This window comes from Prunus dulcis, chromosome 1, assembly GCF_902201215.1.
Source record: "Prunus dulcis chromosome 1, ALMONDv2, whole genome shotgun sequence".
Lineage (NCBI taxonomy): Eukaryota > Viridiplantae > Streptophyta > Magnoliopsida > Rosales > Rosaceae > Prunus > Prunus dulcis.
In genome coordinates this window covers 30,593,066-30,618,058 of record NC_047650.1, presented here as the reverse complement: position 1 = coordinate 30,618,058, position 24,993 = coordinate 30,593,066, and the positions used below count along the sequence as shown (strand labels likewise).

The 24,993-nt window shown below is 35.9% G+C and overlaps 3 protein-coding genes across 4 annotated transcripts; all 3 read right to left on the bottom strand.

Moving 5' to 3' along the window:
* Positions 1-877: 877 nt before the first annotated feature.
* Positions 878-5,215, bottom strand: LOC117616814 (transcription factor bHLH110). Of its 2 annotated transcripts, XM_034346242.1 has the most exons (8): positions 4,804-5,214; positions 4,526-4,685; positions 3,182-3,950; positions 2,607-2,735; positions 2,457-2,522; positions 2,279-2,344; positions 1,546-1,605; positions 878-1,329 (listed from the first exon to the last, which is right to left on the bottom strand). In XM_034346242.1, the coding sequence occupies exons 2-8, from the start codon at positions 4,654-4,656 to the stop codon at positions 1,174-1,176; spliced, it is 1,377 nt and encodes a 458-aa protein (XP_034202133.1). In that variant the 5' UTR covers positions 4,657-4,685; positions 4,804-5,214; the 3' UTR covers positions 878-1,173. The 2 variants fall into 2 exon arrangements, with proteins under 2 accessions (XP_034202133.1, XP_034202134.1); XM_034346243.1 differs by having other exon boundaries at positions 2,285-2,344; positions 4,526-5,215.
* A 4,991-nt stretch (positions 5,216-10,206) lies between these two features.
* LOC117616451 (cyclin-T1-3) lies at positions 10,207-13,114 on the bottom strand. The gene is made up of 7 exons (XM_034345776.1): positions 12,856-13,114; positions 12,173-12,414; positions 11,862-11,943; positions 11,567-11,701; positions 11,315-11,487; positions 11,047-11,198; positions 10,207-10,726 (listed from the first exon to the last, which is right to left on the bottom strand). Exons 2-7 carry the CDS (start codon positions 12,406-12,408, stop codon positions 10,347-10,349), a joined length of 1,158 nt encoding a protein of 385 aa, XP_034201667.1. The 5' UTR covers positions 12,409-12,414; positions 12,856-13,114; the 3' UTR covers positions 10,207-10,346.
* Positions 13,115-19,246: 6,132 nt separating this feature from the next.
* Positions 19,247-22,200, bottom strand: LOC117615311 (fatty alcohol:caffeoyl-CoA acyltransferase). The gene is made up of 2 exons (XM_034344377.1): positions 21,648-22,200; positions 19,247-20,308 (listed from the first exon to the last, which is right to left on the bottom strand). Exons 1-2 carry the CDS (start codon positions 22,077-22,079, stop codon positions 19,334-19,336), a joined length of 1,407 nt encoding a protein of 468 aa, XP_034200268.1. The 5' UTR covers positions 22,080-22,200; the 3' UTR covers positions 19,247-19,333.
* Between the last annotated feature and the right edge of the window lie 2,793 nt (positions 22,201-24,993).

The following is a 24,993-nucleotide window of genomic DNA, read 5'->3' as shown; positions in this document are numbered from 1 at the left end:
GATTTTTATTACCAATATATATTTTAATATAAGCTATAGTTTAACCTGTAGCCTTAAGTGTGGGGTATTCCTACTAATGCTCTATTATGTCATTAGTCCAACACTTAATTAAAATATCAAATATAAGACATTTTTGTTAATGCTTTAATTTATAATTAAATTTCTTGAATAGAATGTATTGATATGAAAAGGAAGTTCATACTCATTAAAGCCCAAGGCATCCTCCTCTCTACCCTCAAAATAGAGCCAAACACAAAACGCAAAAGAAAATAGATCAAAGATGGTCCACAGAAGCCAATATTGTCATCTTCCTGAGTAAACCATGATAGAACCTATGACAAAAATATGGAGGTAGAGAGTAGTTGGAATTGTATGCAGGGAGGCTTTTCACAAGTCGACAAACTATTGGCCTCTCATTGGAAAGTAGATTTGCAACTTCTTCACTTTCAAACAAGTCATGGCACCAATGGTCCCAAGTCCTACCGCGACTCTTTAATCTCAATCTATTTTTTATCAACCTCAAAAATACGTTTTATTATTTTTAATTTTGAAAAATACAAAATTGTTTAACGGCGGTGACAAAACACCAAACGGTGGAAGGCATCTAAAACTAAAAGGCATGGTCCGGGCGGCTTTGAGGGACAAAATTGGGCCCGAAATCTGAACGGAGCTCTGACTGTAAGTTGACTTTATCAAATGGACTTTCCCCCACAGGGCCGGCCCGGGTTGGAGCATATCATACATTATAACAAGAAATCTATAGTGTGGGCCTGGGAAATGTGCAAAATAGTGTCCAAATTTTTGCCCGGCTTTCTTTGTACTGTCTTCTGTCCTTTTAGAAGTTTGCAATGAATTGAAACTTCGATAAAAACAAAAGTGTCCAAAAACAATCAAAATGCTTAGTTAAACTTTTATTGATAGAAAAATTGAGTACATAAATTACATGAAAAAAGGCCCCCCTAAATGCCATAAGATCTATAAAATAGTACACATGAATTTTTAATGGATCAAACTTGGTCCATTCCGGTATTGTTGACCGGATGACCAAATTTGCTCCATCAAACTTTGTAGGGGTCGAAGATTTCACTAGTATGGACTTATAGAAGAATAAGACAATATTTAATTTGCCCAATACTCTTAACTTATATGATCAAGTAAAATATAACATTAATGTTAAGTCCCTCCCCCAAAGTTAGGCGCTGGCCAAATGCTTCCACCCTCACCAATGTCACTTGTCACATAAGACATGCACGATAAAGGAACGAGGCACAATCCTCTACTTCTGAGATCTCGCTTTGTTTCGCCATTTCCATTGATCTCTGTCACACCCTGAAATAAAGGTTAGCAATGCGTCATTTAAAGTAATTAAGAAAATCAATTTTAGCCATGAAATGTATTACAACAGCATTTTTCACAAGCAAGATGTATGTAGGGTGAACAAAAACAAAATACTATTTTGCAACAATTTTCAGGCATGTAAATCATATGATTAGACTGATGAAATCACGACATTATTGTTGGTACGGATATCTCAATAATTCTTACCCCTTGCATTGTTTTAGAGGATTTGTTGCGTGATGACTTCATATATGGGACGCTTAGGGTCTGCACACAAAACGTGTAAAATGAATAAAAAACTATATCCTTATAAAGCACAAGCAGAAAATTGAATTTGCTTCAATAATTGAAAGTAGTCATCCCCTTCTATCAAGCATCCTATCATATTATCAATCGAGCGGGAGATGTTCTTGTTAAAATAGTGAATGTATGTCGTTTAGATCCCAAGTTCCAATTAAGATAAGACCAGAGGCCAGACGAGAATGAATGTCGTGAGTGACCAAAGTTGTTTCCTTTTTGTTCCTTTAGGAGATTGATGAGACTAATTTTTTATCTTCTTCTTCATCTCTCGTTATTTATCTTCCTAGTTCAATCCAAACGAGCCACATGGGCATGACGAGACCAGACCAGAGACATGATCATTTGTATATGCTTCAGTACGTCCCGGACTATATATAAGATACGTCTTGGGAAAGTTCACTTCAAGAAATTGATGGTGGAGATAAGGTCAAAACTTGAAAAGCATGCCCAAGGAAAACCCTAGCGGCTAGCTCCATACACATGTTGATCAACGTACGTACGAAATGCTTAAAGTAGGACAGTTGGGTTTCTATTGTAGAAAGCATCTCCGTACCTTAATATTCGTCAGGTGTGGTGTGGTCTCGACATTATTATTTGATCTCTAAATTAAAGCATGATTAAGATTAAAACACTGAAATACCTCGACCTGGTTTTGAAGGAATTTGATGTATCCGATAGCCTCCATCAGAACGGATGCTGTGTCTGTCTGCAATATAGAATTGCTAATTAAATTGAACTGAAACACATTAAACAGATAAAATACAAGTGTTGTTTTTTCAATATTTCTAAAGTGAGAGACCAAGTACAGAAATAATTACCTTTCCAAAGGGTGCCACCAATTGCTGAAGTGCTGCGATTCTATCTCCCAATTTCTCCTTCCTAACCTGTACAAATGCCAAAACTGTTGATGGTACACATCAAAGCAATTAATTTTCAGTTTAATTTATCACAAGGTTAATTTTTGGTACCTTGAAGGGTGGGCATGCAGTGCGCGACTCCAACCGCGATTTCTTTGGTGCAGTTGCTTGAGTTACCTTTGGCTCGATGGAACTGCCGGGTCGCTTCACCTCTGTTATTTCATTGTCGAAAGATGATATCTTTGAATTCCAAAAGACCAAAAATCAGTATTTGAAAGAAAGAAAGAAAAGAAAAGTACAGAAAAGCCTTGTGAAAAAAGGAGATGCACACAACACACATTGTATAAAGTTGAAGCTACATTTTCTTATGATGCTATATAAGCAAATAAAGATTTTAGAATAAAGTGTATTAACTTTTGAATTTTGGATTTATTTCTCCTAAAACTAAATAGAAAAGTAACTTCTGATTAATTTCATTACGTTTATACTCTTTGACTTTAATTTTAGTTTAGCAAATTGTCACAATGATAATTAGCTATTTTACATGATTATTAGGGTTCAAATATACCATGAATTATTAACTAAACATAATTAATTAGTGGAATGTGCAGAGTAAAAACTATTATTTAAAATAAAATGTATGCAGCTGGTTTGACTAGCTAGGTTAAAAAGAGAAGAAAACGTACCTTATTATTATTGCCGCACGATAGCCGATGAGGGTCAGTTGATTGATGCATCTGTTGAAGAGTAGCAAACGAATCATGCGTTTCCTTGTATAAGCCAAGGGTATCATGTGAATTAGGCTGCGTGCTAAAACTACTACTAGTCCTGGTACTAAATCTTGCAGAAGCGCCTAAGAGATCCATGGCCTGCAAGTTCATGTCCAAGCTAGAGCTTGAGATTGACGACGAAGACAACGACCGGTTCAAGTTGGAAACATTTATGCTTGGATAAATTTGGCTGAAGTGGCCTCCTGATCTGCTAGGCATCCCAGGCGGCACGCCTCCAATTAGATTAGAATTGTGGAGTAGATGATGATGATGATCATTTGAGTAGAACTCTCCAGCTGATGAAATTTGGTGGTGATGAGGATTGATAATACTATTGATTTGACAGCCAGAAGACAAAGTCTTGAGCAAGAGCTTCTCACTGAGGTCATTCATGATCAATTGGTTTTTTTCCTCATTCTTCATAAATTGGTAATACTGATCATGATCTATATTAGTCGACGCGGAGGCGCTGGTCAGCATTTCTGTTAATTTTGGGAAGGAATTATGATGATGGGGATGATGATCTGAGGAGGATGATGAAGTGAGCTCTTCCTTAATTTTAGCTAGGTCATGGGGAGACTGATGCTCACTAGTAATATTGGTGAGCCAGTGAAAGCCCAAGTCTGGTACCATGGAACTGTTGAGGGGATCCAAGCCTGAATTTGATGAGTTACCACTACTGCTCCTGCACAATTTAAATGTAATGAACACTACTCATGAGAAAATAAAAATAAAAATAAAAATACATAAATATTAATTCCAAATTAAAAGGAGGGTCAGCTACTAGTGGCCCCCTTTTCTCATTAATTTTTTTTGTTTCATTCAATTCAACAACAAAATTGTTGATAAATATTTAAGTTTTTATTCTTCATTAATTATATATGGCGCGCATGAAGTTTTCCATATATAATATATATATATATATATATATATATATATATACACACACTGGTGCAAGTATATATTTGTACATTTCATCGTGAACTTTAATGATTTAAATTCCAAAGCAATATTCCAACTGGAAACAGCTTGAACCTATTTGAAACATTTTCATAATTAACAAGAAGCTAACAGAGAAGCAAATTTCTGGTTGTCATCTCAGCATGCAGTTCCCGACTGATATGAACATCAAATCAAAATAGAAAAAAGATTAAAGAAACAATAAAAATTCCAAATTTTCTAAAGCTCTGCATTTATGAACAGCCAAATGTTCATTAATTATTGAATGCTCAGAGAGAAAGAGAGAGGAGTGAGACTTACAGTGTGGCAGAAGGGGTCCAAGCATGCTTGGTTCCAACTGCATAGCAAGATGGGGTAGCTGCTAAAGAAGAAGACCCAACAAGATTCTCTTGGAGCTGGTGATGTTGGTGATGGAGATTTGCAGACTCCATATATAATGATATAATTGTTTTCGAAAAAGCTTGAAAATCCCAAGATAAGCAATAAATTAAGATTAATTAAGTAAGTAACTAGCTTTGCTCCAGGAATCTCTCACACAATTCAAAGAAAACCCAGTTCAGGTTGTGACACCCGCATACCTTTGGTGGTTGCTTTTAGCTAAGCTAGCAACTTTTCTCAGTTTCCTCTTTACTCTTTCAAGTTTACATATCCTTATGTATTGATTAAAGTAGCCTTGAAAAGAAAGAAAGAAAGAAAGAGAGAGCGTGAGTACTTATTATTCATCTCCATACCTCTCTCTCTCTGACTTTAATTTGTTTTTTATTTTCTTTTCAGGCTTTCTCTCTTTCTTTTTCTCTCCTCTACCTAGCTATATATATATATATATATATATATTTCTTTTTGCACTCTCTCTGCAATTACAGGCGGATGATTATATACTTCCTCTACGCCATGATTAAAATCCCTGCCTTCAATCCCAAGGCTGTCAACCAGGTCTCAGAAGAGAAATGATGGTAACCACACGCTTTACCCTCTCTCTCTCTCTCTCTCAACCCCACATGTCCAAGGATGTTTTATGTATATATCCCATTTGCAATGGTGGGGGTATAAGTAGCAAACAGGAGATTTCTCTCATTTGGAATGGTGGGTATAAGTAGCAAATAGAACTTCTCTGCAGTGAACTACTCTCCAGTTCTATCGAGTGAATGCGATCAATCCAATTCTATCCAATGAAATGCTAATTAAGCTCAAGTTTTGTGTCATAAAATAAATAGAACATTTATTATTAGGACACCACTATGGATGGTTAATTTAGTTCTATAAAAAGAGATTAAATATGATTAAACATTAATTCCAGACCGGTATGCTTAACTTTTTCACCTAGGCACGTTGATTAGAAACAAGATTTCACCCGGGCATATATCTGAAAATGCATTCAATATTAATGCAAATTTACTAAGAAAATCTCTATGCGAGTGAATGATGAACTCTTCTCTAAATCGCTTATGAGTTTGTGTATGCTATCAGTATTGTCGTGGCAGTCGGTATTGCTTATCATGAACTATTTGCTTTTTGGTAAAATCTCTCCTTGGGTTTTCGGTGGTGAACATCACTTCCATTAATTAAAGTGCACGTACATGTTGGGCATGGTAATCTTCAAGAGGGACAATAGAGGACGATGATTGCAACCTTCTCCCTTTCTTTTTGGTGTTTCAGATGCACACGCAGACACAAATTAAGCATTTGATGTGAACCCTTGTGCTATCAGCAAGCATATCTTCGTTGAACGCAGACTTCTATCATCACAAATAGTACTCGTAGCTACCAAAAGCCACAAACATAGCTAGCCAAGCTTTATTATATATATGAATTTTTGAATGAAGCAGGCTATCTTTTTATCTTGACAATATCTATATATAGTAATGCATCAAATTAATCTCCTTTGGAGGAATTAGAAGTAGAAGATCGTTCATCAGAATAATCGAGAAATAAATAATAATTTATTTATATTATGGTCCCAAAAAGAGATTTTCATTTATGTGTAGGTTCAACGACAGTACAGTTGCTTGTTATAGTTGGTTGGTCAATATGACTGATCTCTACTTTTTAGCTTTTGGTTTTAGATTTTTTAAAGCAACTTTGCGAGACATGGAATTGGAAGCTGAGTAGGTTATACGAAAATTGAAGATCACATCATTCGAAATCAAAGACTCGTTGTTATATCTGTACACAACACTGATAACAAGTTTGCATGCTTACTTAGCTGCATCATCTATCTTAGTAGGCCAATCTCCTTCCTTCTTTGATGATGACCATCAACACGCACGTCGGTCGGTATTTTTTAGTAGAATCCACTTATTTTATATATGTGTGAGGAGTTAGTTGAATGATCAAAATTAAACTCGGATATAAATTCAAAATCATTGCATTAAAAACCTTATATTGAATAACTAGTACAAAACTTGTAAATGGGAATTAACAAGACATAGATTAATATTAATAATCTTTTAAAAATATACATACACGTAATTGTCAAGCATAATAAATAGGTAGATGCGAAAATGAATAAATATTTTCTATCTTCACTTCACGTACGTACGACAGACATTCTGGATGGCATAATATAAGTAGTATTGTTGCCATGCTCCGGCCCGGATCTTGAGGTGAGGAAGCAAAAATGAGAGAAGCAGGGGCGGCAGGCATTCATTTCCTTATGCAAGGGTAGAATAATATGACGGTTGGTTGCGATGAGGATTTTAAAATAAAAAAATAAAAAATCTGAGATCTTGATTATTGTTCAATCATATCTCCTGGCTAGTGGCAAACAATTACTCTAACCCAAAAAAACTCTTGCCCAGACAAAAATATAAATTTTTTTTTATGAACACCCTGTAATTACATGACTTATTGTCTGCAACTTTTAAAGATATACCAATAGTAGTATTAATTTGCAAGTGCATCATTGTGCATGTATGTGCAATGGGGAGAGAGACTGGCTCGAGAGCTAATTCAACAGCAAAATGGGAGCTTGCGTTAGATTAGATTAGCCTCACTAATTAATCATAATTATAAGTCTAGGAAATAATATATATATATATTTGTGAATTTGGACTCTCCATTAAAATTATTTGAGAGAGAGAGAGAGAGAGAGAGAGAGAGAGAGAGAGAGAGAGAGAATGAAATAAAAATTAAATTATGATTAAGTTGTCATTCTACATCAAAGAAGGGGTTATAATTAATAATTTGATTAGCCCCACAAAAGTTCACATGAGACGAAAAAAGGGGAATGTGAGATCAGATGATCAAAGCATGGGCAAGCTCAACTTTTCTTTTAGCATACCCACCCCATCTTACAAACTACATTAATTTATTTCTTCCAACTATTTTTTTCTTTAAAGCTTTTCTTCTTTATCGAGAGCTTTTTCTTTCTCTCCTTCTTTCCCTTTGCTTGTCACCTTTTCCATATTTCCTAGTCTCACTATCTTCCAAGATTCATTTCATTAAAGCTGCTTCTACATCTGGTTTACAAAAGAAATTTCAATTATTATTTTCACTTTCATGATTCTTCAAAGATTCGTACATCTTAAGAATTTCTTTTCCTTTTCCATTTCTTTTTTAATTTCAAAAGCCTTGAATTCATGTGTAATTAATCAATCCCCATTTTATATGTTTATGGTATTAGGATTGATTTGAAATACACTACTAACCAAAAACATATTCTCTTCTCTGTGGGCTCCAATAAATTTTTTAAAAAAATCTTATAGGCTTTTTTGTTTTGTTAATGGGTTGGGTTGTCAATGGTTTTATTTTATCAAGTTGTAAATCGGTCTTTTAGTGTGTTTTAATGAGTTATACTTAACATGCGTGAAAGTTTTACTTCAAAATTCTTTGTTTTAAAGTTAATATCTGTTTATTAATGAAATTCACTTATAATGTTGAGTTTAGTATATAAGTTTTGTCCAGCCGGTTTTCAAATCCTTAATGATTCATTCTCACAAATTTTTTGTGAGAGAATGTATAAAATATATAGACATACATAAAATTGTTTGTTTAGCAATTTAATAATTTTGTTTGGTAATCATTTTCTCATTAACCTTCGAATCATTCTCCAATATATCACGAAGATAATGACACGTGGGAAAAAAAAGCCCCGTCACGAACTGTAGTAAAACAAATTAACCAAACTAGTGATCTTCGGTTGAAAGGTCAATTCTCTACCTTCTTTAATGCATGTGCAAAGGAGAGAAGCTAATTATAACTTGGTCTGAAAAAGATCAAGACGAAGAAGAAGAAGAAGAAGAAGAAAAGAAATGTTGCGAGTGGGTAAGGATATGGACTTCAATTTGAAACCAATTAACAAGCATCTCCTTACAAGTTACATACATATCATAATTCTAATAAACTCATGAGCATTAATTATTATTTTAATCTTAATTTTCTTACAAACAAAATGTCCCATAACCCACTAAAAAGCAAGTTGCTATCATTAATGACTTTAGGGTCCATCACCATCATTAAACTAAATAGAAATAACAGCTATTTTTTGTAGTCTTTGCCAGTCAACGCCAGGGTCCTCTGTGGCACTTACAGGTTACAAATTACAATATAATATAGACCTTCACCTACTTTATTGTAAACTTTTTCAAGCATATGAATAATGTTTTTGTCTAATTACTTTAGTATAATTGGTACGTACATAACATAACACACTGCTTTATAAGTGTTGAATTAGTTTTATTGTCTTGTAATTAATGTTTAAGAAGCGAATTAGAACCTTCTTAATTCACATCCTAATCACTAACCAAAGCCGTCAGCTTTACATTTGGTGAAACTATTGCCAAACCCAAAAAGCTTCGATCTGCAATCTCTTCGAGTATCTTAGTCTGGTTGATCAGTAGCTGGTGGAGAGATTCCAAGGTCATATATATATATATATATATATATATATATATATGTGTGTGTGTGTGGTCTAGCTAATCATACTTAGAAGATGCTAAAACAACTTTAGTTGCTGCAAATAAGAGCACATTATCTTTGGCGAGTAAAGTTTGTCTTGACGTTAAGGTGAACATCAAAATTTGTATGTTGATATTATTTATACATATATATAAAAAAAAAAGCACTAGTTCTCTTTTCCCTTCATAAAAGAAGAAGATTATTATTTACAATTATACAACTCTCGTGTTAAACACTTTCTAGCTAGGTACTAATTAAGAAGTTGTTAATTAAGATACTATTTAATTTCCTTCAATTGTTTAACATGGACCATTATTTTGGTGATGCTTTCCTCCACTTGAGTATAAAATGAACTTTTAGGTCAAATACATGGCAAAACCCTTAAAAGGAGGTCTTAAAGTTGCAGGATTTAAAGGTTGTCTCGAGAAGAAGACAAATCACAGGAACAGGAGAATATATGCTTGTCAAGCTTAGGGGCATGAAATCCAACACCAAGGGGCCATACACTTTTTTCTTTGTTTCATTGCTTTGTATGCCCACTGAACCATGGATAATAATAATTCCTTATTCTGTGCGATTCCTTCATCTTCCTAACTAGCTATTTTAATCAGTCATCGATGTGAGTTTTTGGTTTTCAGCCACAAATCTATTGGTATGAGTAGAGCACACTAGCACTATAAAATATTTCCTCTTTTGCACCCACTAAACCTAGCGACGTTCAAAATGGTTTTAACTTCATTTGGAGCATGGTAGCGACATGTTTTTGCATTTTCTACATTTAATTTCCTTCTAGGACCATACCGCAAATTCATCAGTGTGCCCCCAATACTTTTCCAAAGGCTTCAAAGAAATCAAGAAAACTCTGTCGCTCGTGTATACTTGAATCTTAACATATGTATATGCAAGAGAAGATGCTGCTGTAATATGAGAGAGAGAGAGAGAGAGAGAGAGAGAGAGAGAGAGAGAGAGAGAGAGAGAGAGAGAGAGCTCTTTGCAACTGTTAAACAATTACAGATGTCACTGATGATGAACCTGAATTTCATACATCAGATAAAGCAGAAATACATAGAACCTACCAATGCAGATACGAGCACCAAATTATATTTATTTAAAAATTAATTAAAAGAATATACATTCAATACTTACAAAATTAGGGGAACCAATTGCCAACTTAAGTACTCTCTGAAAATACACAAAGGAGGGTGCCTGTAATGGCATGAAAAACTCACAACCTTTGTTTCTTCTTTGCGGATGTATCTTCTAGCTCCACTCCATTTTCGAGCTCACTTTCTATCCAGGCTTCAGCATCTATCTCATCATCTGTGGCGTGCACCACCTTCTTATTTACACTTCTTTCACATCTTTTCCTCTTTATAGCATCTCTAATCCGGTTAATATCAATCTTAACACAGTTATTATGAACAGAATCAGTCTTGCATCTTGAGTTCCGATCATCCAATTCTCCTTTGATTTGTTTAATCTGAGCACTACCATCCTCATCAATGCCACTTTGCTTTCTCGGTATAGTTTCAGATTCAATGACTCTCCCATTTTCAGGCGCTAGAGCTTGTTTTCTGTCTGGCCTCATCATCCGCTGAATGACCTCTGAAAGAAATTACATAGAAGTTATAGACATTTTCCATAAAGCAAACAATCCAAGTGCGATTGTATACATAGAAGGAAGACACTGACGAGGGAATCTGTTCAGAATAAACTCATCCAAATCTGACACTATACTCCGACCAAAAGGACCAAAAGGTATACTAGTTGAGGAATACAATAAAACTCATCACTCCAAATATGAACCATACGCAAAGCTTACTAAGTGAGGAAAACTACATTAAGACAACACCAACCATGCTTCTTATCACAGATCATGATTTATAAATCATGAAGCAGAAATAAAGAAAGGACTTCAAATCAACCATTTAACTGCTTCGGCGAAACATCAAACTCAAGCCACCAAACTTTTCCCTGCTGTGTAGGTAATTTCACTTTTTGAATTTTGGCAGCAAGAGCCACTGAACCAGCTGCAATATAATGGGGCTTGTACTGCAAGCACAGTGATGTTCGGACACTGCACATTCATTCATATGAAAGACCAGTTATGGAAAAGACAAGCGTGAGATCAAATTTTACATCACCACTAGGATACATACAGAATGCTCTGATAAGTAATAGTACAATCCTCACCAATCATTAACAAAATTCAACGCCATCTGAGCAAGGTCAGGTAGAATATTTAAACTCTTTAAGGCTGCAACGAGTGATGCGTATGGAAGCTGGATGTCAAGATCAAAACCAATTGTGGACAAAAGAAGTCTCTCCCCAACTATAATCAATTCCTTTTGCTTATTGAAAACTTCCTACATCCAGAAGGTGGAAGATAAGCAACCATCATTAGAAGGGTACATGTAATGCCATAAAATGGGTGTGTCGACATACTCTTTGTCTGATGCTTTGTAAGGCAGAAGGATCCAATTTGTGCACCATCTCATATGCCACAACAACAACATCCTTCAGAAAGCATGGTGTGTCTCGTACTTTGCAAGCAAGAAAGAAGCTTGCAGTTGCAATTACCTGTGAAATGTTTACAACCATATTTGTTTAAATGAAAAAGGCATATCCTACTAGAGCTAAATATATGCAGGCTACACCGGGCATCTCTATGCTTCTAAGCGCTCACCTTAGGTATGTCAAGAAAAGTTTCATTCATTATTATTCACACACAAAATTTTACCTGCCAACCATTCTTAGCATGAGATTGACGCATGTAAAACCGGTGGCACAACATCATTGCACATGCTATAGTCGTTTGAGATCTGAAAGATATGTAATAGCAATCACTTTAACTAGAGTAGCTCAAGCTAGCACACATCTTTAAAAAAAATATACCAGTCGGTATAAAAAACTGAAAAGAGATGCAGAGAATAGATGGCTATTCTATAGGACTGAACCAGCCAAAACATGCCATACAGTAAGAGAAACATCACATCTTCAGCACTACTAAACATCCGATACTATCAAAACACACGAATCACTTGCACTTACACTTTAAGCTTCATCCCAATCGCTTGAAGAAATGAGCAATAGGAATCCCGCAATTGTGACTCTTTCTTGAGGCTGATGCCATCCCTCCGCGATGGAGATTGATCTTCTATTTCCTGTCTTGTAAAATAACACTTACGCATAGAGCACTGAGGTTCTTCTGGTTCCGGAATGCACATGCTAGTTGAAGCCTCAGCAATCCCTTGCTCAGAAGGATTCTCGGGCACCCCTCTAGCCATTGTCACCTTTTCATTATAAATTCATAATGGTATAGAAGAGATGAAATTAGACTCGCAATATGACGGATGAACCGACATTGATTGTTAGTAGCTCTTTCTCAAGATTAATCAACAACCTATAAAATAACAGTAAGGCCAATTTTACGTTATCATTCAATCTTCACCTAATTATATAATAAATTAGTTTTTAAGAGCATGTACAAGTACTCATAATACTTTCCAGTGGAAAAGGTTAAAATTATTCCACAACCTAGACAAGCACAAAATTCAAAAGTAAACCAACATACAATTCCAATGTTTTGGTTCACCTAAAAGACAAATCAAAATTGAAGATTCTCATGCCCTATACGGTGATTATAGCAAGTCCAAGATTACAATTAAAAAGAACGAAATCTTCAGAAACAAAGCGAATTCAAAATATCGAGAATTTGTAAGAGCAACACTCACCTCAAAACCACGATTCAAATGAAAAATTACAAAATTCGAGAGACCAGAGTGCAGAGATAGGCAAATTCGTAGCCCGCAGTTACGGAATTCCCAGGCTTTTTAGGAAACCTGAACAGTAAGTGGAAAGATTTGGAAGACGGCTGAAAGCTTACTGTAAAATATTGGTGTGTTCCCCAGCCCAGGACGAAATCGGAAACAAACCCAACCCTAGCCTAGCCTCGCTACCGTCAACTAATTCGGTCTACGTTGACTCTCCTTCTTCGCAAGCACGCATGGCGCGTACTTCCCACGGGCTAAGCTGCCACGTGGTCAGAACATCAAGTGTTCGGCTGAACAAAAGCAATCCGCATCATGTCTCGTGTGAACAAAACAACAAAGCCGTCCCTTGTTTCCTCAAACGACATGTCGATTGTAGGTTCTGTCCAATGGATCAGCCCGCTGTTTGAAAGACCTACTCCTCCAGTCCAGGCCCAAAATAAAAGGCATGTTGAGTGTCTAGTTTTGTGAATATAAGTGTCTAATTATGAATTAATTATGGTGGGTGACATAGTTTTTTTATAAAAGAAAAGCGATAATTGTATTCATAAATTATGCATAAAGATCATCAATTACAAGGGCAAATACAAATGCCCACAAAGGGGTAATACAAATATGGAAATATATAAACCACATAAGGTTAATTCGGATACAAATACAGGCTAGATAAATTTCAGCATAAAAGTTGCATGTCTTAACAAACCAGACATGAATCACAATAATCACAGCCCCCAAATCTACCAATAAAACTACAACTTTTAACTATCACGGGGTACAAAATACAAATAGAGACTAGAAAACAATCAAACACCCAACTCACAAGGAGTTGATGCAATTATTATAAAATAAGAAAACTACAAATGAATAACCAAAAACCAACAGAGCAACGATTGTTGTTGTTGCCATCGCCACCACAGACGTTGTAGTCATCGCCACCACAGACGTTGTAGCCATCGCCACTACAGACGTTGTAGCCACCTTGGAAACAGAGAACACCATTGAAATTGCAGCCATCAACCAACGAAACCACAAATCCAAATGTATCTATACACAAATAGCCTCCCTACAATTAAAACTTTAAATTCAGTAAATGAGGAAGGAAAAAATAAGTGGTGAGGTAAGGAAAAGAGAGTGAGGGAGGAGGCCCCAGAGACAGCAAAAGAGGTTTTGGTGGGTGACATAGTTTTATTGAGTACGAATTATCAAAATTTTTAAAATGAACTGACCAGCACTTAATTAATATGGATTTTGTGTTATTATTATTATTATATGTCACTTCACAACCAATATTGCCTATTCATTACAGCCACTCGCACTCACCTCCACTTATGTCTGAAAAGTTTTGAATTAAGACTTGAAATTTTGAGTTTACCAAACATGTTGACAATTATCAAACTTTTAACTTTTTATGGATCCATCCATTCCCAGCTTTATGCATAATTGGGTCATAAGTTAACTCTTTAATTACAACAAACGAAAGTGCACCTAATAACTCTCTCTCTCTCTCTCTCTCTCTCATGCAGGCAAGTTGAAGTGATGCGCAGTGACCGATTGTCAATGACTCAATGAGCTAACTAAGGAAAGAAAATGACTTCTTCACCCACGGGAGCCGGGAAATATTGCCTTTCATCGTCACCTGGCTCAATATTGCCCTAATAAATATTCTCATTTTTATTTTATGAACTTTTCAAATCGCATGCACAAACACAGGGTCACATACATGTAAGAAATTGGAAAAAATGCAAATGAGCAGGTAAATTGTGTTACTTTGGAATATCTCTCTAAAACATCAATAGGCTTGTAGGCAAGCAAATAAATCTATTTATACACGTCATCACACTTAATACACAATCCTTAATTAACACGAAGACATAAAATCCATTTGCCATAATTGTTTTGTTTAGTGCAGTGTCCATCGATGTCATCAATATTCAAGTGGAAATAGTTTATTGTTAAGTAATCTATTAATTGTAGTTCTCCTTGATAAGCCGATAATAATATTGACTTGTTGTACCATTAAAATAACGAACAAAGCAAACCAACCATACAACATGCCTCAAATTGACAACATATATGCATGCTTTTAAAGTGTGAACCAACAAAGTGTCACGTTCGGATCCTAGATTGGTTTTCATGTGGGTCTACAAAGCAATCTTTGCTAGCTAGCTAGTAGTGCCCTAGTGGGCTCCTTCATATATATATATATATATATATATAATATACCACTACTCGTTAAGCATCGTCTTATCTATATATATATATCAATCTCGTTCACCTGGTCATCATGAATCATAGAACATATACAAATTATTTTTTAAACTCTTCAATTAGGCCTTTAACTTCCTTATTCTCTCTTCCTTTTATCACTTTCATTGAAGAGTTCACAATATTTGAAGTATGAGGTTTTTATTCTTGATTACGGCTGAGCCTCTCTCTCTCTCTCTCTCTCTCTCTCTCTCTCTCTCTCTCTCTCCAATTTCTAGTTTTGTAGAAAGAGAAACAAAAAGAGGGAAAAAAACGTCAATTATCAAATTTCTTTTAGGATTGCCCTCGACTAATTTGGTTTTTATCAATTATCAAACTTTTTTCGACCAACAAAAGAATTATCAAACGGTAGTTGTGTTATGTTTTTCTATTTAGATCGGTGCACTAGATACTAAGTTATATCAGGTTTTGATAAGAGTTTAAATTAAGTTATACCTTGAGGCCCAAAACCTTGTGGAATAAAGAATGGTTTTGAAGCCTATTAAAGGGTCATATTTGTTTCATTTTTTGTGTGAACCGATTAAGTGGGCTTGGTGATGAGTAGAGACGATTTGACCTAGCCTTATATAAGCTTAAGGTTCTGCTCTCATCAGACACTTTCTCTAACCCTATTCTCATCATAAAGAGATAGCTGAAACAGATTCTAAGAGAGAGTAGAAGTCTTAAGCCAACAACTTCTAAGATTGCACAAATTGAATGAGTTCATAGATCGTGTACTCAAGAAATATGGCTCTAGGTATGTCTTCATGTCTTTGCGTATTTTAAATTGTGTGAAAGATTTAGAACATGAATAATATAGAAATCTAACAAGTTGACCAAGGTAGTCCTTGGGATCGTGGACCAAAAACGGAACTGATATATATATATATATATATATGTTTTTGGTGGACAATATGTTATCTTCCAAGAATGCCCTTGAAAACGTGGAATTGTAATTTTAAATCATATAAATAAATTATAATGTCTCCAAATAAGGCGAAGTGTACACTTGAGATTCCTCCAAAGATAACACCGACCTCACCTCACTCATGGTGTAGATCGATCTTCCGAGCACTCAGACAAAAGATTACCATCACAGCACCATCATTTACTTTATGAATAAATTAAGGAGAAAGAGCATGCTCCATATTTGCTAGGGAAGGTTGTTTTCTTGTTTGGAATCGAAATTATTATTTGGATTTTTCAAATCTTTAGCTAATTTCATTTCTAAAGTCACACTACTGCTGTGAAGCTTTTTATTTCCTTCAAAACCCACTGGCTCGATGTTTGTGAAAAGAATAATGGAAGGAACCTACTGGCTCGATCATAGGTCTTTTCAGAGAGAGAAATATATGTATATATATATGTACACATTTGGCATACCAATTTCTATTTAGTTTTGATGGACCAAGTCATCAAGCGAACCGGTTCTTTGCAGGGGCGGATGCAACAAGGGACAAGAGGGGTCAATTGACCCCTTGGCATGCCGGCGTTTGCTGTGGAGGTCGCAGGAGAACAGTTGCAGACCCCTTGGCCAGCAGCTTGTTGACCCCTTGGATGCACTGAACGTGCTCGATGAAAGTCCCCAAAGACAGAGAGAGAGGTTGGTTGATGGGTTACCGCGATGGTAACGGGTGTGTGAGTTTTAATTTTGGATAGAGAGAGAAAGAAAAGGAAAGACAAGGTAGAGCAGATCAAAAGGAATTTGTGTTGCAAACCAGAGGAGCAAAATAGTCACTGGAAGAAAGCCACAGACAGAGAGTTCGACATAAACAAAAGTGCCTAAAATTATTAAAAAATAAATGATTTATGAAACTATAATGCAAAGTTTTTAATAAAGAACTCATCGTGTACAATTGAAATTTGGATAGAAACTATTTTTCTGTTTTTCTAGTGTTATTTTCTTCTAAAAAAATTTCGAAGTTTTTACGCAGTGACCCCTTGGCTCGAGAATCCTGGATCCGCCACTGGTTCTTTGCCTACATTATATTTAGAAGAAAGTCAAAATGCATAATTTCTTCAATGGGGATGCCTAAAACAAACATTTTTCATCGCTTTAATTTGGAATAAAGTCGATGCAATGAAGGGGCAAATCATATGAGTTGGACGGCTTGGATTCTCATTTTAGCAGATATACCTAATTTTACATATGATATCCTACTTTATTAATAACACTGATTCTCAATGTTATATAATATATTAACTTATCTCTAGACCACGCATGATAAAGACTAATAAGGAGGAGGATCTATATATGCTTGCTATATAATATAATAGTAAGGGATTTTTGTAGATATGTCACCTCAATTTATACCCTTAAAGAAAAATTTAAGAGAAATGTCACCTTAATTCTTCAAAATTCATGATTTGTCATTTGACATTAACATCATCCAATTTTTCGTTCATTTTTAAGGGTATTTTAAAAATAGAAACTGATATATAAGTTCGGGTGACATTTCTACAATTATCATTAATAGTAATTACTAAACCCCGTCATGAATTAATCGATGAGAAAGAAAGGATATCGGAGAGAATGGGCCAAAAAGCTACTGGAGGAGAGAGGAGAGAGAGACAATTAAATTCTCAACATCGTTTTAACTAGGGGTGGGCATATGAACCGAAAAACCGGAAAACCGAACCGGACCGGACGAAAAAAAACTGGAAAAAACCGAGTTGACTAAAAAGTCAACAAAATCGGACCGGACCGGTTCAAACCGGTTTCGGTTCTGGTTTTACACAAGACAGCACCGAATCGGACCGAATCGGACCGGTCCAGTATTAAATATATATATTTTAATATATTATATATAATATACAATATAAAAAATATTATTTTATTAGGCCAGTTCTATTTTGGTTTGTAATTTAATTATCAATTTTTACATTGGGTTATATAATTCTTAAGATTGTATGTTTGGATTGGATAACCAATTTTGTATGTTTGGATTGGATAACCATGTTTTGTATGTTTGGATTGGATGACCACATTTTGTATTTGGAAGTTAAAATGCACATACTTGGGATGTAGAAATTATTTAAGTTTATGCCAAATTTGTATAGGAATCTGAAACATGGGCTTATATCTACTAAAGCCCAACACAAACAGACCTTAAAAAAAAAAAATAATTAAAAAAAACCGGCCAAAACCGGACAACCGGACCGGACCGGACGGTTCAGTTTTGGTCCGGTTTTCCCCCTGTTTTTTCTAAGAACCGGACCGGATGAACAGTGCCGATTTTGGTTCCAGTTCGAGCTCTAAACCGGACCGTGCCCAGCCCTAGTTTTAACCCAAATTTGTGATCGAAACATAATGACATGACTTACGTGGATCTAATTATGACTTTCCCAAAATGCACAAGCATAGTCTTGTATGCTTTAGCTTCTTTAAGAGCGATAGGATTGTATTGATAAAATAAACAAAAACAAGTACAACACAACTAACGTGCGAATATATATATAACTTCTCTAGTAACCAAAATTTTATGTATTCAAATATGTAATAAAGATTTGTCGCGTAACGGCAGAAAAGATAAATTCGTATCAAAAGCCAAAATGAAATAAAATATCCTAAACAAAAAACAAACCACATCAAACTACTCCATATCCTCTCAAGCAACCTAAAAATAGCCATAGCGCCATATCAACTAAACTCATAATACCGCACCAACTAAATCCAAATGCAACGCAACCCGACATTAACCCCGTTTTGTAGCTTCAAATTTGTATGGAAGCCTGTTAACAAATGATAAGACTTTGATTTCCCTTTGCACATTGTCTCACATGGAATTTTGAAATGGCCATTATTACCTTTCCACTACCCAATTAATATCTTATTGTTGACTTTAATGTTCGATTTAAGATACGTAAAGAAAATAAATAGTAGGTTAACCGCGTTTGGAATGTTTGTGTGTGTGTATGTGTGTGTTGCAGGGGGGATAGCCCACGTTTGGGACAAAAACACACTTAACTGCATTCTATTTTCTTAGCTTAAAATGCTAATTTGAAATCTAAGGCTTTGCATATACAAGTTTTTAATCAGTCTAATTCAACAAACCTTGTCAGTCAGTTACAATTAAAATTATAAATACTCATGTTACAGTGAGCTGCTCCCTCTCCCATTATGAAACTTATACACATGATACATTGGCTGAGAGTGAAAGACTTAAAAACCAAAAAACAGAAGCTTATTGATAAAATATTAATTTACCATATTTCCATTGTGATCTTCCACATGATATCCATTACCATTAGCATGATGATGATGATCTCCATTATTGTTTTCTTCTACACTCAAAAACTCTGTCATGTAATATTCAAACTTGTCAGCCATGCTTTCGGGCACCGACACGAGCACTCTCACAGCATCCAAATCGCCAACGACTGGTAAAAACAAGCAGTAAACGTCGCTTGTTAGAGGACCCATATGCAATGCCTTCCCTTGTCCAAAATCCAAGTCCTCTAACCCTAACTTAGCCCATTGCGATATAACCAAACTCCTACTCAAATCGGTCTTCAGCGTTTTGTCCTCCAATAAGTCAACCATTGATCTCACATAATCATCATTATTAACATCTGATTTAGCCTGTCGGACCAACTTAACCCCGTGGCGCAGGTTAGCACCGACCAAGTCCTTCACAGTGGTCTCGGCGCATCCTAGCACGAACCCGTTGCCGTAATAACCCTGTGGGATTTGTGGGTTCAATCTCGTCCGTACGCTCACGGAGAAAAGCAGCTTCACGCTGAGCAAGGGCGACAGATCCAATGATCTAACCCAGGAGCGCCACGTGTGAGCTGCAAGGGCTTCGAAGGTGGTGCATTTTAGTGACGGTACGCACTGTCTCTTGAGGTGAAGGGTATGAGACTGGGTGAAGGTTAAGGATGTGGGGACGAGCGGCTGAGATTGAAGCAGTCTCAAGATGTCCACGTGCGTGCTGTTGTCCTTGGCGTTGTTGTTGCTTGTTATGGTAAATTGAGGATGAGGGAAGGTTACTTGTGGAGGACACCGGGATTTTAACACGTGGCGGACGTGTACGGGTGAGATTGGTGGATCGAGGTCGGGATTTGCTGTTATGTGGGCCCACGCATGTAAGAACTGAGATGTGCCGATCCCGTCGCATAAACAATGATTGATTGCTGTACACATGATCATGCCACCACAGCGGAGACTTGTAACCTGCAAAGTGGATTATTTTTCATATTTATTTTTCTTTTCTTTAGGAAACTACAGCTAATTTGAGTCACAAAGAGAAGGACACATTAGTCATTACAATTCCATTAACAGGAAGCATTTTGCTCATCACAAACACCCATAATTTAATTATTTTAAATTAATCTAATTTACGAGCTACGGGTTATAATGAAATTGGAATTTGAATAAAAGGGGCAAGCTCAATTATCCGGCCAATAAATCTAGACCACGTTTAAAACTTTAAAAAATAATTAAAAAGTAAGAAAAAAAGAAGAAGAGTGGGGATGAAAATAGAACGTTATGAATATGCTTTAAAAAGAGGTGATGATGATGACGAATATGAATTGGATGACATGGATGCAAATGAATAAAAGCACTGTCAAAAGATAAAAGAGAGATACGATGAGTAGTAGGAGTAGGCGTCAGTTGGCACTTGGGGTCATTTTCTTGGAGCAACATGGATGAAGGATATAGGCTCTCTCACCCACACCTTTTTAACGTTTGCTGAATAACAAAAGGACCAAGGCTATTGGCTACAATTGCTACCCCAATTTATTTTACTTTAATATAATTCCTAAAGATTCTTTAATATTATTTAGAAATTAAGTAAATTTAGAATAAGAAACAATAAAATTGAAGTAGCTTAGCTAGGTACTAGTAGAAATTATACAAAAGATATATATATATATATATACGTAGTTTGAAATTTTGAAAAAGGTTTGGCGTCACCTTAACTGAAAAGACAAAAGTAGCCATGTGTTTTGGTGGACCAAGGGTAGATGTTGTCCACATTTATTTTTCCCTTATTTTTGTTAGTTGGGTTGGGTGAAAGATGACTTGCTTGCTGTCAGTGTAATGCAGTGAAAATTGGTTTCATCTTGTCCCTCGGATAAAATGATTGAAAAGGAAAGTGCATGTAGAACAGAGGAACTTGGAAGTGTATAATATGTATGAATAATATTTTACCTATAATTGGTAATGTCAAAAGATATTGGAGCATCATCATCATCATCAAGTTAATTGAGAAAATGCCAAATTTCCCTATATTCAAATAGATAATAATCTTTGAAGGAAACAGGTGAGAGAAATTTTCAAGTTTATTTATTTGTATAAATGACATTACCCTATGACTAACTGTAGATGATGTTGAGGAAAGAAATATATGAACTCTCTCTCTCTCTCTCTCTGCCTCTGGGTTTAAAACAAAACTTCAAACTTTTTTTCTGTTTTTTTGTATCAGAAAATATATTTGTTTCATGGGAAAGTTTATAATTAAGAAAAGATAGAAAGGAGCAAAATTATTGCATCTGAAAATGGAACTGACCTGAACAACAAGAGGAGGAATATCCAAGAAACTTTGAGCTTCCACCCTGTGCAGGAGTTTCCTCCAAGACCTGTTTGGTTTCCGGGAAAGCTCAAGAAACTCCTCAGCAGTGATATCCATGAAGGCCTCAGCAAAGAGAGCACCTTCTCCATTGCAGTCAACCTCAAGCTTTTGATCATGGTCAGCACTGGTCCTCAACCTCCCAGCCAATGGGTAGTAGTCAACAAGGACTTTAGAGAGGGCATATTTGAGGCCATCTAAGTTGACAGATTTTTTGAAAAGGTAGAGATATTTGATGGAGAATCTGAGAAACTTCTGGTCATCAAGATTGGAGAGGGAGAGGCAATGCTTCGGGGTTGGTGTGTTTGGGTGGATTAGTACTGGTTGAGTTGGATAAAAGCAATCTGGTAGCTGTTCTTGAGATTTTAACATCTTTTGCTAATTTTTGGAGTAATTTATTGTGTATACTTGTTGATTGCTGATGGCTGAGGGTGGTGTTAAAAAGGCTTGAAACACAGAGAGAGAGAGAGACAGAGAGAGAGAGAGAGGGAGACAGAATTGATTGAAAGACAAGGTAATCAAGTGAGGGGGGAGGTGGCTAGCTAAGTAGAGTGGCGAAACAATATCTACGGTTGGATATGAGGGACGGTACGATGAGATTCCTTCAGGAGTGAAGCTAGGAAGAGAGCATGTGCATTAGGCTTACTATATGCCCACACTTGTTAATTACTCCTTCTAATTAATTAGTCATTAGCAAACCTGTAATTTGCAAAATTAGTGCCTAAACTTTGAAAAGTTGTAACTTTAAAAAACCGGGTACCAGTTTTCTTCCCTCTCTTTATTATTTTTATTTGAAACTCATAATTAAGTAAACTCAGTGAGTGTTTAGCCAACATGTTAGTGCAGTTCAAACGATTGAGGTCATCAATATCATCTTCACATACATGTTTATCATTTCTCCTTTTTCTTTTTTTCCTGATATAAATAAATAAATTTGGCATTAAAAACTACAACTTGCATCCAGCATTTTTTTGTTGCAACAAAACTCACTGAGTTCCTGCCCGCCCGCGCCGGTAAAGCCATGGAGAAAATCACAAGCTTGTGCGGCAGCAATATGGTCCAACAATTAAGTTGGACTCCGCAGGCACAACAACAAAACGACATGATAAAAGTCATAAATAGATATGAAACAGAATATATACTCGCCATTTCCGATCTTCTTCTTGTTTTTATTTTATTTTTTTATTGATAGAAGTGATACTTATGGGATGAGGAATTCGAACATGGGACCTCGAGTATAGGAATAATTACTTACAACCGCTTAAGCTACAAACACTTTGCCTTTTATTTTATTTACTATTTATTGTAAGCCAAAGCTTAGAATATTTGATGTTTAGCGTTGGATTGATGGCAGTGAGAAAAAGGAAAAGGGAGGAAAAGAGAGATGACACATCTATTCCATTTGTCCCAAAGCCAAGACTCTCTCAACCCAAGGAAGAAGAGAAGCCGCTATTTAAATGTCTGGCTATTATTAGGCTATTAGCTAATGCATGCATGATGATGATGAGGTAAAACGACATTTTCCAGTTCAGTGAACTGACCAGAAGGAAAGCATATACACACAATACACGAATGAATTTGTACGTGAAGAGATTAAATAAATCTTTAGTATTAATTGGGTTTGGGAAATAGACAAGCTGCACATTGTGCTTCCTGTTTGGAGGTTGGGGAGCTAAATCATCATCAGTTACAGTTACCGGGTGGTCACATGTCAATCACTTGCAATGCATACCCCACGTGTTTCAGAGAATCAAAAGATGTCCATCACCTTCACTTTTCTTCTTCTTCTTCTTCTTGTATAAATAAATAAATAAATCTTAATTTTTACTTGTATTACTTGTACCTTGAGTACGGATCTCTTTTAATTTGACGATAAACAATTTTTGCTCCAATTCCACACTGAAAAAAGAAATTTCGATTGAGAGTGGGACTGAGAGACAGAAATATCTATTTTCGTAAGAAGAAGGAAAACCTACGTGTAAAAGAGGTAGGTAAAAACTGGAGCTCATTTTGCCGCCAATGGTTGCAGTTGGCAGTTGGCAGTTGCAGATGAGGTCAAATCCACAAGAAGATGAAATGCAAAGGTCTACGGGCATGAGCAGTCCTCTTATACCTGGCTGGCCGCTGGCAGAGAATTCTGCATATGACAGAATCCCAACAGGAATCATGTCTAAACTATTTTGTAAATTTTTTCAAATTCGTTCTCATATACCCATTTTTGTCCTTCATACCCAACTCATTAATCCATAATTTGCGAGAAAAATTATCATCCCTACATTAAATTATCTTTGTTTTTTCATTAATCAAAATTTGAACTCCTTTTCATTTACGTTTTATTTTAAAATTGTAATATTTCTTGATTATGGAAATAATGGTGGCGGAATTGCCCTTCTAAAAATTTATAAAATTACGAAAAATAAAATATACAACGAGTTTGAGTTCATTCAGTGAATTAAAGAACGGAACACCTATATAAGTCTGCCGAGTACGAGTACAAGTACATTCCAGTAACATGAAGTAAGTCCTTCACACAAAAACAAAGAAAAAGAAAGTTTAATTCATATTTGAATGGAAATGGTGTGTGATGGGTTGTGACTGTTCATGAATGGTAAATATTTCTGTTTTTTTAAGCGTGATGTGTTAGTTCTGAAAGTCCCGGAATGAAATTTAAATGATGTGACTGAAAGAGAGAGAAGAAGTCAAGCAGATAATGATAGGGAAAATTCAAGTAGAGGATCTGAATCCATTCGAGTAACGTGAGGCTATCAAAGCTATGCCATTCGGATGTGCTTTCTTCAAAATCGTCACCAATTTAACGAAGGATCAATGGGATAAGATTTGCCACTGCCTACAACCGGCAGCAGGCACTGGCTAGAATACAAATTCACGTGGTTAATTTATTTCAAGCTATTCTCATTGAAGATGACTTGGAAAATGTTGATGATGGGCAGGCAGGCAGGAGGAGGTTAGAATTTCACAAATTTCATTTGCTATTTATTCCACAAGAAGATATAATGCAAAGGTCCACCGGCATGAGCAGTCCCTACACCTGGCTGGGCTGGCAGGGAATTCTGCATATATGACAGAATCCCAGCGAAGATGATTGCCCCAAATATTCTTTTTTATAATAAATAAATACATTGCACACGATTCTCTAAAGTAAGACTCATTTGGATGGGAATTATTCTTAATCTTTTCATCAATCAATATTCAAAAACCATAAACTATCTCTTTCTCCACTTCCCATTTTACGAACTTATATGGTTTGTCTTTTGGCTTTCGGCCA